This window comes from Melanostigma gelatinosum (genome assembly GCF_949748355.1).
Source record: "Melanostigma gelatinosum genome assembly, chromosome: 5".
Classification (NCBI taxonomy): domain Eukaryota; kingdom Metazoa; phylum Chordata; class Actinopteri; order Perciformes; family Zoarcidae; genus Melanostigma; species Melanostigma gelatinosum.
This window is the reverse complement of record NC_136638.1, coordinates 21,579,740-21,591,635: the sequence shown is the minus strand read 5'-3', so window position 1 is coordinate 21,591,635 and position 11,896 is coordinate 21,579,740. Positions and strand designations below refer to the sequence as shown.

The 11,896-nt window shown below is 43.9% G+C and overlaps 3 protein-coding genes across 3 annotated transcripts; 1 reads left to right on the top strand and 2 right to left on the bottom strand.

Annotated features, from left to right (window-relative positions):
• Positions 1–21: 21 nt before the first annotated feature.
• On the bottom strand, positions 22–2,765 carry mars2 (methionyl-tRNA synthetase 2, mitochondrial). The gene is made up of 3 exons (XM_079268561.1): positions 2,344–2,765; positions 1,661–1,995; positions 22–1,203 (listed from the first exon to the last, which is right to left on the bottom strand). The coding sequence occupies exons 1-3, from the start codon at positions 2,627–2,629 to the stop codon at positions 28–30; spliced, it is 1,797 nt and encodes a 598-aa protein (XP_079124687.1). The 5' UTR covers positions 2,630–2,765; the 3' UTR covers positions 22–27.
• A 139-nt stretch (positions 2,766–2,904) lies between these two features.
• On the top strand, positions 2,905–6,167 carry LOC306777963 (magnesium transporter NIPA2). The gene is made up of 6 exons (XM_079269271.1): positions 2,905–2,945; positions 3,239–3,371; positions 4,252–4,308; positions 4,600–4,690; positions 5,257–5,417; positions 5,523–6,167. The coding sequence occupies exons 2-6, from the start codon at positions 3,239–3,241 to the stop codon at positions 6,155–6,157; spliced, it is 1,077 nt and encodes a 358-aa protein (XP_079125397.1). The 5' UTR covers positions 2,905–2,945; the 3' UTR covers positions 6,158–6,167.
• Positions 6,168–6,275: 108 nt separating this feature from the next.
• Positions 6,276–8,361, bottom strand: timm8a (translocase of inner mitochondrial membrane 8 homolog A (yeast)). The gene is made up of 2 exons (XM_079268568.1): positions 8,156–8,361; positions 6,276–7,433 (listed from the first exon to the last, which is right to left on the bottom strand). Exons 1-2 carry the CDS (start codon positions 8,264–8,266, stop codon positions 7,272–7,274), a joined length of 273 nt encoding a protein of 90 aa, XP_079124694.1. The 5' UTR covers positions 8,267–8,361; the 3' UTR covers positions 6,276–7,271.
• Between the last annotated feature and the right edge of the window lie 3,535 nt (positions 8,362–11,896).

The window sequence follows — 11,896 nt, the reverse complement described above, 5'->3', positions numbered from 1 at the left end:
CAACATTACTGCAATGACTAAGACATTTCAATTCCTCATATGGAGTTTGCCGTCTTGGTTCTTTGGTTTATCTAAATTCTGACTTTCCAAGCGACTAAAAAGCACTCCGGAGTCCGATCCTAGGGCTCTCCCTTCAAAGGGACAGTCCATTCCCCGATACCTGGGCAGGAAGTTCACATCTGCCCAGCTCCTCTCGCCTGGCCGCACCCCGAGTCTGGACAGCAGCTTGTTAGAAATCCCCGGCACTATTGGCTGGAGGAGTGTGCCATAAATCCTCAGGCATTCAAGAGAGACATGGATGATGGTGTCTAGCCAGCGCTGGTCTTCACTGTCCCTCCTGTCCAGCTTCCAAGGTGCGTGGCGCTGAACAAACCCGTTGGTCTTCCTCACACAGGCAGCGATGGCCTCCAGAGCTTTGTACACGTGCGTGCTCTCGTAGTGCTGCTCCACCACGGCCGGGAGGTTTCTTACAGCATCCAACATGTGGTAGTCCTCTACCACGGCCCTGCCACCCTGTTCACTTGGGAAGGACTGCGGGCAGAAAGACGGGTAGACCCGAGCTGGGTTAAGAGCTGGAGCTGTGCAGCGGTTCAGCAGACCACCCAGAGAGTCGGCGAGCTCTGCGTTGAGCATCTTGATAACTTTGTTGTCTGTGTAATCACAGTCAGAGTCCGGGACTCCCTGACGCAGAAGAAAGTACCTCATGCCATCAGTTGTGTACATCTGTGAGCGTTCAAGAGGATCCACCACATTACCCAAACTTTTGGACATCTTCTTTCCCCCTACTGTCCAGTGAGAGTGCACATATATCGTCTGTGGCAGCGGCAGTCCAGCCCCGAGAAGAAAAGCTGGCCAGTAGATGGCATGAAATTTTAAGATGTCCTTTCCAACAACGTGATGCGCCATGTTCCACCATTGGTCGTGTTTATCTGGATAGCCAGCTACCGTGAGGTAGTTCACCAGTGCATCTAACCACACGTAGATGGTCTGTTCAGCATCCCCCGGGACTGGGATGCCCCACTGGAGGCGGCTTCTCTGGCGGGAGACCGAGAGGTCAGGAAGGTCCTCCTGCAGCCACTGGAGGACGGCATGGTAGAAACGCTCGGGCTGAACGGACCCGGGATTTCCGCTGAGCCAGTCGAGCAGCTGAGACCGAAACGCAGACAGACGGAACATGTAGTTATCCTCTTTCATCCACTCCACCTGAAGAAAAGAGGCGATCTGATTGAAGTCATGTTGACGGAGTAGAACTGCGATTTGATTTCGGCTTACTTTCTTGCCAAGAGTTAGATGAGGTGTGAGATTTAAAAGTGCTGGTTAGCAGATTTTTAAGCTTTGGATAGAGCCAGAATAGTTTGTACTACTTTCATAAAGGTTAGGCACTTTAGAGACAGATTAAAAACAATCATGTTCAAAATTGTTGCATCAAAGTCAGATATTCAGAGTTTCAGTCCCTAAAAACGATTTTACATCTACATTTGCCATAATGCAACCTAATGGCATGTTTGTTAGATCCGCCCTGCCTGGTAAAGCCCCATTACTTTCCAACCCTATGCCCCCATTCTCGTTCATGTAACAAGTGATGTAAGCCTGACAACAGAACAAAGTGTGCTGCACTAAAATCACACCTATGCCGGCATCTCAATTCCACTCCGATTACCTTGTGGCCACTCTCCAGTGAAACTTTGATCTCCTTCCCTGATGAGTCCAAAGCATCGGCCACCTGCGACGCCGTGAGGAAGCTTTCATCTTGGGTGGAGTACCAGCCTTCATAGCTCCCCTTATAGATGAGCCCTTTGTCACAGAGCACTGACCAGAAATGCTTCACGGCCTGTCGGTGTCTGTGCTCAGTGGTTCTTATGTAGTCTGTATAAGATATGTTGCAGCTGTTGAACAGATGTTTGAATCTCTCTGACACATCCGTGCAGAAGGTCAAGGGATCTTTTCCGGCAGCTTCGGCAGCTTGTTGGATTTTCAAGCCATGTTCATCTGTGCCTGAAACGCAAAACAATAGGTTGTATTATTCAAATTATTTGCTTGATGCCTAATTGTTTAGTCGATGATAGGTGAAGAAAATGCGGAAAAAAATGCCCCAAGATGACATGTTAGATATTGAAAATGGATAAAATACTGAAATTTGAGAGGCTGGAACCAGCGAATGTTTGATGGCATGATTCAATAATTATTAAAAGTTGCATCTCTACTGTCTTCACTTCTATTAATAGGAATGACATAAATTATTTTCTGTACACATTTCGACAAAAACCAGTTCCTAGAGATTGTGGACATCACCTGCATTGACGGTAAAAGGACATGCATATTTTTGGTCGATGGAGGATTTACCTGTTGCAAACTTTGAGTTGAAGCCCTGCAGAAGCTTGTACCTGTGTAAGCAGTCAGCTATCACGGCTGAATACAGGTGTCCCAAATGAGGAGAAGCGTTGACATAGAAGATGGGAGTAGTTATGTAGTAACGATTGTCTTCGCAGGAATGGGTGCTCGAGTATCTCAACACAGCGATCCTCTGCTGCCTCGATAGAGCTGTTAATGGTGAGAATAATGGGCTTTGTTGCAGTCTGTGAACAGACTTACAGCTTCTGCTGAGAAGCAGAAGAGGGGTCCTCATCATTGGATAGCAGGCGATGCCCTCATGAAGGCAACCAAACGACAAAAAAACATATGTGTGGAGAAAAACTATTACGATTGAAAAATACACGAGCAAATCTTAGAGTAGCCCCGGTAAATGTTACTTATTAATTTGGCTTTTCCCCCTAAAACCAGCAGCACGTGAGTTCTGCTCGCTTGTCAAGGTTAGCTCTTCTTCCGGTTTCTATCAACAACAACCACGGCTCCGGTCCAATCAAAACGCTGCATAGTGCGTGACGAACACCAACCACCAATCAGATTGCTTACAGCTTCCTCGATGTCGGGCAACGACGGCGAAGGTAAGTCTTTTTACTAGCTGTGTGTTTAAGTGGCTGTTAAAGAGTGTGTTACACTTTACTAAATCTAAATTAAATTAGACACGTTGTCGTTTATATATTACCTGGTATATCTAGCCGGCTAAACGCTGGTTTCAACATGGTCGCTGTAGAGCGTGTCAGCCCATCATGTGACGTGAATTCAAACATGGGGTGCCTGTTGCTCAACTGAGAAGTTTCCGAGAGCTTCAGCTGTCATTATAGAAGTTCCGTTATTCAGCCAAAGCACCTGTAGAAACGTGATCGTTGTGTTTCAGATGGAAGTGAACCGTGTGGACTTCTACATCGGTCTCTCTCTGGCTGTGAGCTCCAGCGCTTTCATCGGTGCGAGTTTCATCCTGAAGAAGAAAGGCCTGCTGCGATTGCCCGGCAAAGGTTCAATGCGAGCAGGTACATTCACTGAAAGCCTAATTATATAATAATAATAATATAATAATAACAACACAAAACTGACTTCCGGGCAGCTCAAGTTAGTTTGAAGTATAGAAGTGTCATGATCAAAAGTAGAAGTAGGCCGACTCATTGCTGCAGAACTGCCCATGTCTGTGATATGAGCAAATAGTGCTGCAATTGACGATTATTTTAATTATTGAAGCATCTGTTGATTACATTGTTTATTTCCAATCAACAAACAATCACATAACAAAAAAAGCAAGTATGAAATAATTACTTTTACAAGACAATTTTCCTTATTTAATTCAAATTACACGATTAATACATTTTCTAAATAGTTGCCAATTCATTTTATGTAAATTGGATGGATGGTTGTTGGGACTAATCATCATTGCTCTATGTTGATGTATTACTGATGTATTACTTTGTAAACAACAAAATAGCTGGAACCTATTTCAACTACTTTGTTTTGTTGGATAGTTTAATAAATCCACGTATTTTGTAAGATGGTCAAATGTTTATCTCCAAAGTAACTACTGTAGCTGCCACATCAATGTCGGAGTAAAACAGATGCAATATTCATTTTTAGTACGAGTGGAAAGTAGCATAAAATGGAAAGAAAGTTTTTTATTTTTAACCTCGTTATAGATATCACTAGGAAGGAATGTATGTCTTGATGGACACATGAATATTAGAATAATATCGTAGGAGATGTAAACTTTATAAATATTTAAGGCCAATAATTCTTAACAGGACTTTTTTCAGGATTAAGGGAGTTTTGGTGAGAAGTGCGTTCTTGGTGAAATAAACCAATGACCCTCCAATGTAACCTGTAACCGTTACAAAGGCATCAATGCATCATGTCTGCATCTCACAGGTCAGGGGGGGTATGCTTACCTGAAGGAATGGCTGTGGTGGGCTGGACTGATTTCAAGTAAGTAAATGATTTATAGACTTAGTTCTGCAAATGGTTGACATGGTCAGCTGCTTTTTTTTTTACTTGGTGAAACTGCTTACTAGCCATGCCCACAAACACTCGGCCCTTTGTTCCTCAAAGAGGTTCTTGTGGGTTTGGTATTTTCACTGGTCACGTTGCAGTTGATGCAGCACCCACACCATATCTCTTAAGAGCACATTTGTACATGTGGGTTAGACGAGAATAATTGTTCAACCATCTGCACCAGCCATGAATTTGCGCACACTGATGGTCGTGTTTGTATTCCAGTGGGAACTGGAGAGGCCGCCAACTTTGCTGCATATGCATTTGCGCCGGCCACACTGGTGACTCCTCTCGGAGCGTTGAGTGTACTTGTAAGGTAACTGTCTTTTTCTTCAAGGTTTATTTTGCAGTTTTATGTTGTCAAAATCAAGACTTTTCAGATATTCATTCACCGAGTGTGATTCCGATACTTCTAGCAATCCCAAAACTTACTTGCAATGCTTACTTACTGAAGCATACGTCTGGTGATATTCTTTATTTTTCCTTATTGTCAACAAATCCTATGAGAAAACACCAACAATTAATTAATCCTGCTAAAAATCATTGTCTGCGGACAAAGCCGAACAGCATAGTTTTTTTTCAGCCTACTTCATTACACGGGGTCTGAAAGAGTCCAATAATGAATTTCCTTTCAATTAAATTTGAGCGACTTGTTTTGTTTGTAAAGATTTACCTCCACTAAGAATGAATGGACTATTTGCTGGGAGCTACAGATGGAGAAGTCAGAAATTCTGGAGTTGCAAAATATTAAATTGTTTTTTCAGAGAATTGATGACAATAATAAACAAATATATACAGAATATCACCAGACTTCTCCTTTTAAGGATGTAAAAGCAAAATGTGTGCCCACTCGCTGTCTGCATAATTTGTTTTTCCTTCCAGTGCGGTGCTCTCGTCTTACTTCCTGAACGAGAGGCTGAATGTGCATGGGAAGATTGGCTGTTTGCTGTGCGTCTTGGGCTCCACAGTGATGGTGATTCATGCCCCGCAGGAAGAGGAGGTGGCTTCCCTCAGTGCCATGGCTGAGAAGCTCAGAGACCCAGGTAGGACCGGTGTGATCGCATTAACCATGCTGTGGAAACTGAATCCCAGATGAGGGTTGGATGGATTTGTCAGGGTACTAACTCATTCTTGAATGCTCCCGCTAGGTTTCATTGTGTTTGCTGTGTGCGTTGTTGGAAGCAGCCTGGTTCTTATCTTTGCTGTGGCTCCGCGGTTCGGACAGAAGAATGTGCTGGTCTACATCCTGATCTGCTCAGTGATTGGCTCCCTGTCTGTGTCTTGTGTCAAGGGCCTGGGCATTGGCATTAAGGAGCTGTTTGCTGGGACAGCAGTGCTGAAGGAGCCCCTGTTCTGGTCCTTAGTCCTCTGCCTGGTCGTCTGCATCAGCGTTCAACTCAATTACCTGAACAAAGCCCTCGACATCTTCAACACCTCCTTAGTCACTCCCATCTACTACGTCTTCTTCACCACCTCCGTCATGGCCTGTTCAGCCATTCTCTTCAAGGAATGGTTGCGCATGACCATTGACGGAGCAGTGGGAACAATTAGCGGGTTCCTCACCATCATTTTGGGGATCTTCCTCCTCCACGCCTTCAAGGACATTACGTTTAGCTGCGATTCCCTCCCACTCTACTTGAGGAAGGGTCCCGAGGGCTTTCCATGGGGGCACAGGCCTTATGTGGCGCTTCCCAGCCACGAAACCCAAGCAGAGGATGACAATAAATTGCCCAGAGAAGGAAGCTCAAAGGGGGGCTGGGGAACGCACCAGAGAACTCCTTGAGGACCAATAGTCTCGTCACTGCTGAGAGAATTGTCTTTTTGCAAATCTGAAGCTTTACTGCACATCACAGCCTTACAATGTGACAAGTAAGGTTACTTTCAAGTGTCTTACACAATGCAGGAGCACTGGATGAACAAAGTAGCCTAAAGTGAGCGTAATGTTCCTGTCAACACACTGGATTTAATATTAAATTTACATTCTTATTGAAACACGATGGTACATCCACATCTTTAGTTTAAAAAAACAGGACAGATTGTTTTGCTTGTTGCACTTGTGTGTATTTTTTATACAGTATTTTAAGTTTAATTTAAGGTTGAATATTATCCTGCCTAAACCAGATTGTGCCTTCAGTGACTGAAAACGATAACCGTATTCATAGGTTTGCACTTTTAACCTCAGCATACATGGTGTTGTCCGAGTGTGTGATTTAAGACCAATGTAAAGGCAAACAAATTATTTGCCCTGAATGCATTTCAATCATTTTGTGTTTGAACACGTTTGAATAATTCCTCTTTTGAGTGACTGTAATACCTCAGTATTGTATACAAACCGCACCAAAGAATGTCCTTCCCCTGTGTGGCTTAACTCCCAACATGTGCCAAGCTGCAACATATCTCTGGTGTAACTGAACTTTGATGCGTGTATGATTCAAATTTAAATACATTACTTGACTACACTTGGAAGTATTTGGCATAATGTTTATTGCATATGTACAGTCCAAAACCTTGCACCTCTTCGGTCAAGACAGCCGTTAATTCTCTTAAATTACAGCTGTGCGTGTGTGTGTGTTGAAGACCTCGTGGCTGTCAAAAACAGCTGGCTGACGCCGAGTGTCCCGGATGCATCCCTCTCTCAAAAAAAAGTCACTGTTAATTAACAGACCACAATCTTAAGTGTTTCACAACACTCCTGTCCTGCTAAGTGGAGAACTATCCATACATTGTGTTTATCTGAGGCACTTTGTTTTAAAAGGAACACTTGATGCTGTTCCTTTTCCCCCCCAGTTGAACAGACGGTCTGTTACAGACAGCTGTGGCCGGACAAAACGGCCTCGTCATGGAGCGCGAGCCGTGTGCGCGTGTGTCTCGTCAGTCCTTTTCAGCGACAGTGTTTTTTACTCTGACATGGTCTCGGAGAAGGAGGCCTTGCCCTTCTGAGTCTGTTCCAGTCGGTTCAGGATGAACTGGCTGGTGTCGATAAATCGCTCCACGCAGTTAACGAAGCACATGTCGGTCCTGGAGTCCAGCTTAGGTCCGGGTTTATCCATACATTTATCCTGGAGACAGAGACAAAGTCGTTCAGGTGAGGTGCAACGGATGACACAAGGTATATTACCTAGTACATCCCATTTAAAACAAGGAATGTTGTGCTATTAACGTTACAGCAAGTACTGGTTATCAGTCACAGTAGCGGGCGGCCTCGCCCCAACTGTTACCCCAGCACTATTGTTTTACGTTACTTTAATTATAAACAGACGGGGAAGCTATGAGATAGATAACTAGTTACTTTATTAATCCTGCAAGGGGAAATGTTTTCGCTACATCAACAATTATTACAGGTAAATAAAATATCAGAGTAAAAATGGTACACTATATACAATGAAATATAAGAATATATAGTTATGAACTACTTTATACTCGTACAGCAGCAGGTTGCGCCTTCAATGGCATGTTCGTGATCTCACAAATGTCTACTTTCCGTCGGGTGTGATAAAATGATACAATGTTTGTTTCCACGGAGGAAACGAAACATTTACATCCACATTTTCTACACTCTTCGCCTCGACGCTAACGTCAGCCATAGCAGGCCCGGGGTATCACTGTCCATAGCGGTCTGCAGAAATATTAAGATTTAAAGGCTTGCTTTGCAAACGCATCGTTCCAGACAGACAGAGTATCCCCAACGTGTATGTAAGTCTAGCTGTTAGCGCTAGCTTCATATAGATATGTAACAAACGTGAGCCGCAGAGCTGCATTGCTAGCGTGAAGCTGAACTTACCCAGCAAACCTCAGTCATTTGATGCACCAGCTGCTGAAATCTTTGTTTTTGAGACTCGATTTCGATGAAGTGCTGAAGCTGCGGGTCGGCTGACGCTGCCTGGCCGTTCATATTTTGCAAAAGCGGTCGTTCCAGCAATATTCTTCTGATTATGGAAGCCTTATGGCTCTGACGCTGACCTTCACGTGTATGTGTGGACGGCAGGAAGTAGTTCAACCAATCACAGAGCGCGTTCTTCTGACGCGGCTGTCGTCATCACCGTCATCAGCCGACCGACCTCGTAACTAAGGAGATCGTGACGTCGGTGAGACCACTCCATACAATATATTTTCTGTAACTAAGCAACCCTTTTTGTAATTCTATTTTGCAGGTGTTTTAGTCTGGAGAAGTCATGTGACCAAGTGTAGTCATGTGACCACAATTCGGAACATTGCAGTCATTGACATTCTAGAACATTTGATGATGTCATGGTTTGTCAGAATGAATCCTGGTGATGTCACGGAATGTTTGTCAGAATGAATGTTCTTCTGTGATGTCACGGAATGTTCCTTTGATGTAAGAGGAGGTATACCCTGAAATCCTCTGGGAGACTTAGTTATTATCGGACATCCATCCAGAGAGACCTCTTGTGCAAACAGAGCCATAACTACTCAAACTACAACAACAATTGAGTATTACCATTGTCTAAATATGCAGGACCTGAGAACAGCTCAAATGGACAGCTCAAAACCAATCAACCAGTTGGTGTCAGAAATCGCTGCCTTGAAGGAGGAGATCGCTGCCAAACAGCTCAGTTTCGAGCTGGAAAAGCAGAAGATACTGAAGGCTCTCAAGTCAGAGAGAGAGCTGAGGAAGCTGGCACAGACGGGCAAGAAACCAGACAACCAGCTGGCTTCAGAAAATGCTGCCTTGAAGCAGCAGATTGCCGCCAAGGATCTCAGTTGGGAGCTTGAGAGACAGAGAATGATGAAGGCTCTCAGGTCAGAGAGAGAGCTGAGGAAGATGGCAAAGGCGGAAAACACAGAGAAGGACACAATTATCAATTCTCTGCATCAAAGTCTGCTTGAAAAGCAGATTGAGATCCAGGAGAGCACCACGCGGAAAGACAGCGATCTCATCCGGACCGAGGCGGAGTGGAAAATAAAGCTCACGGCTCTGGAAGATCGGATGAGATGCGAGTTTGCTGCAAAGGAGGAGAGCTTCCAGAGAGAGCAGGAGCTGCAGAGACAGAGCAGAGAGATGGAGGAGGAGGAGTGGCGCAACCAAAAGCAGGAAGAGATCAATCTCCTGACACAGCAAAGCGCTGACCTCCAGGTACATAACCTTCGCCTTCAAGAGCTCGCCCAACAAACTGACAAAGAGAAGGCGCAGTTTAAGAAGGAGGAGAAGAAGGCCAGGAAAGAGGTCGAAAAGATCCTGATGAAGGCCAGGAAAGAGGAGAAAGAGAGGGAGAAGAACAAGAAGAATGAGAACGAGAAGAGAGAAAAGGAGGAATTGAAAAGACAGAAGAAGGAGAAGAAGGAGAATGAGGAAAGAGAAAAGGAGGAAGTGAAAAGGCAAAAGAAAGAAAAGAAATTGATGGAGAAGAGAGTGAAGGAGAGGAAGTAGAAAAGAGAGAATCAACTTCCTTTCTCTTCTCTTCACCCATCCCCACTTCTATCCTATCCCCACTTCTACCCTGTCTACACACACACACACACACACACACACACACACTTCTACCCTATCTACACACACACACTTCTACCCTATCCCCCCCCCCCCTCCCCCCCGCACACACACACACACACAGACACACATAGGCACACACTGATACTCCTCCGTGAATCGCCACCTTAACGTGGTGGAGGAGTTTGCGTGGCTCAGTGATCCTGGGAGCTATATGTTGTCCGGGGACCCTGGTAGGGTCTCCCAAGGCAAACAGGTCTCAGGGGAGAGCCCAGACTAAGAGCGGTTCAAACATTATAAATAGCAGCCCACAGACTTCAGCCACCTCGCCCGGACCAGGGAAACCGGGGCACCCTCCCGGAGCCAGACCCAGGAAGGGAGCTCGTCAGCGGCGGCCGGGCCCTCGCCCATGGGGCTCAGCTCGAAGAAACAACATGGAGCAGCCACCCTGTGGACCCACCAGCCTCAGGGACAAGCATCGGGGTCGGGTGCAATGCAGACCGGGCGGCGGGCCGGGCCCGGGGCCTGGACGAGTTGAAACACTATTTCATTGAATAAACACTAAAAAGTTTTATCAAGGCTGTCAAATACTCTTCTCATTTTAGCTAAAACATTTATTAGTGAATGCATCTTATCAATGGATTTGGATTTTTATCAACATTCACTGAAACAGCACCTACATCACCTGTCTAACAGCTAAAGGTGGGGTGTTACCTGACATGCACACCAAGTCTCTCATGTATTTGTTTTCTCTAAACCAGGGGTGTCCAAACCTTTTTCAAAGGGCCAGATTTGATCATGTGAAAATGCCCAAGGGCCAACAGACCCTGCTGACATTATTTGAAACGATATAAGTTGCTTATAAATACACTGTTATTTAATGATTGTATTTTCAATGACACAGCAAATAGCAATGTAACCAAATGTAAGCATTCATGTGTGAACAATCTCAACTATTCTGCCTTTCTTTCACATCTTGAAAGTCAGATGACATAAATAACAAGCCATCTAAAAGCTACTTACCTAGAAACGGATCAATATTTTCCCCTGAAGACAATCCTAAATATGACTTAGTAAGGGTAGTGAGAAGTTGTCGAACATTTAAGTTCAACTCGCCCTGGTCTTTAATCGAAGATCATTCAGAAAGTGATCTTTTGTGTTATATCTAAGTGACATAACTCAAATCATTATCTTATTCAAAAGTTTAAAGTAAGTGCCATAAGTCCAAGTGTAGATTTTAAATGTGGTGGAGTACAGAAATTGAAAACTATAGGCTTTGTATGTGTCGTTCCCAACCTGTTTAGCATGTAGTTGCTTACTTGTGACACCTCATCACAGGAAATAGCCGTAGTGTGGAAATGAACTTGAGCAGTTAAATAATAAAAATAAATCCCTCTGAGATTGGTTAATTTAAAGAGCTTTTAGATGAAGAAAATATGGAATATTTCATTCAAAAAGGGAAATAAAACCTTCGATAAAAGTCTGAAAACACAGCTGTTCTAATTATGAGATGAAAGCTGCATGTGCAATGTGTCATAAATATTATTTCACACTGTCACATTTTGCAGTGCACTTTTCATTGTTTTATGTTTAGGACAACCAGATTTGCAATGAGAAATGAATGCTGTAATGCTGGATTTAGAAAATTCAACTGAAGTAAAATCGTATTTTCCAACAGAAACACCAATAGTCTGTTCGTGTACACACACATGAGGTATTAATGACGTTGTATAGTCACATTGCACAGTTGTAAACATTACTGTTGCTGCTCTAGAACCAATATTCAGTATATTTACTTTAGTTTATCAAAACTATAACTAACTTCTAAATCTGTTCTGAATTTAATTGTTTAAAAAAAATTTAAAAAGCAACTATTTAGTCGTGATAAAGAACAGTAGAGAACAAGATTGATTAGTGTAGCTCATTTTAAATATAAAATCCTAAAGATACCTATCCCTACCAGAGGGCCACCGTAGTTCTCCGACATGGTTGGAAACATGTGGGGTGAACGGAGGGGTATGTTACTTGCAATCTGCAACCCCACCACTAGATGCCACTACATTTCACTCTGTT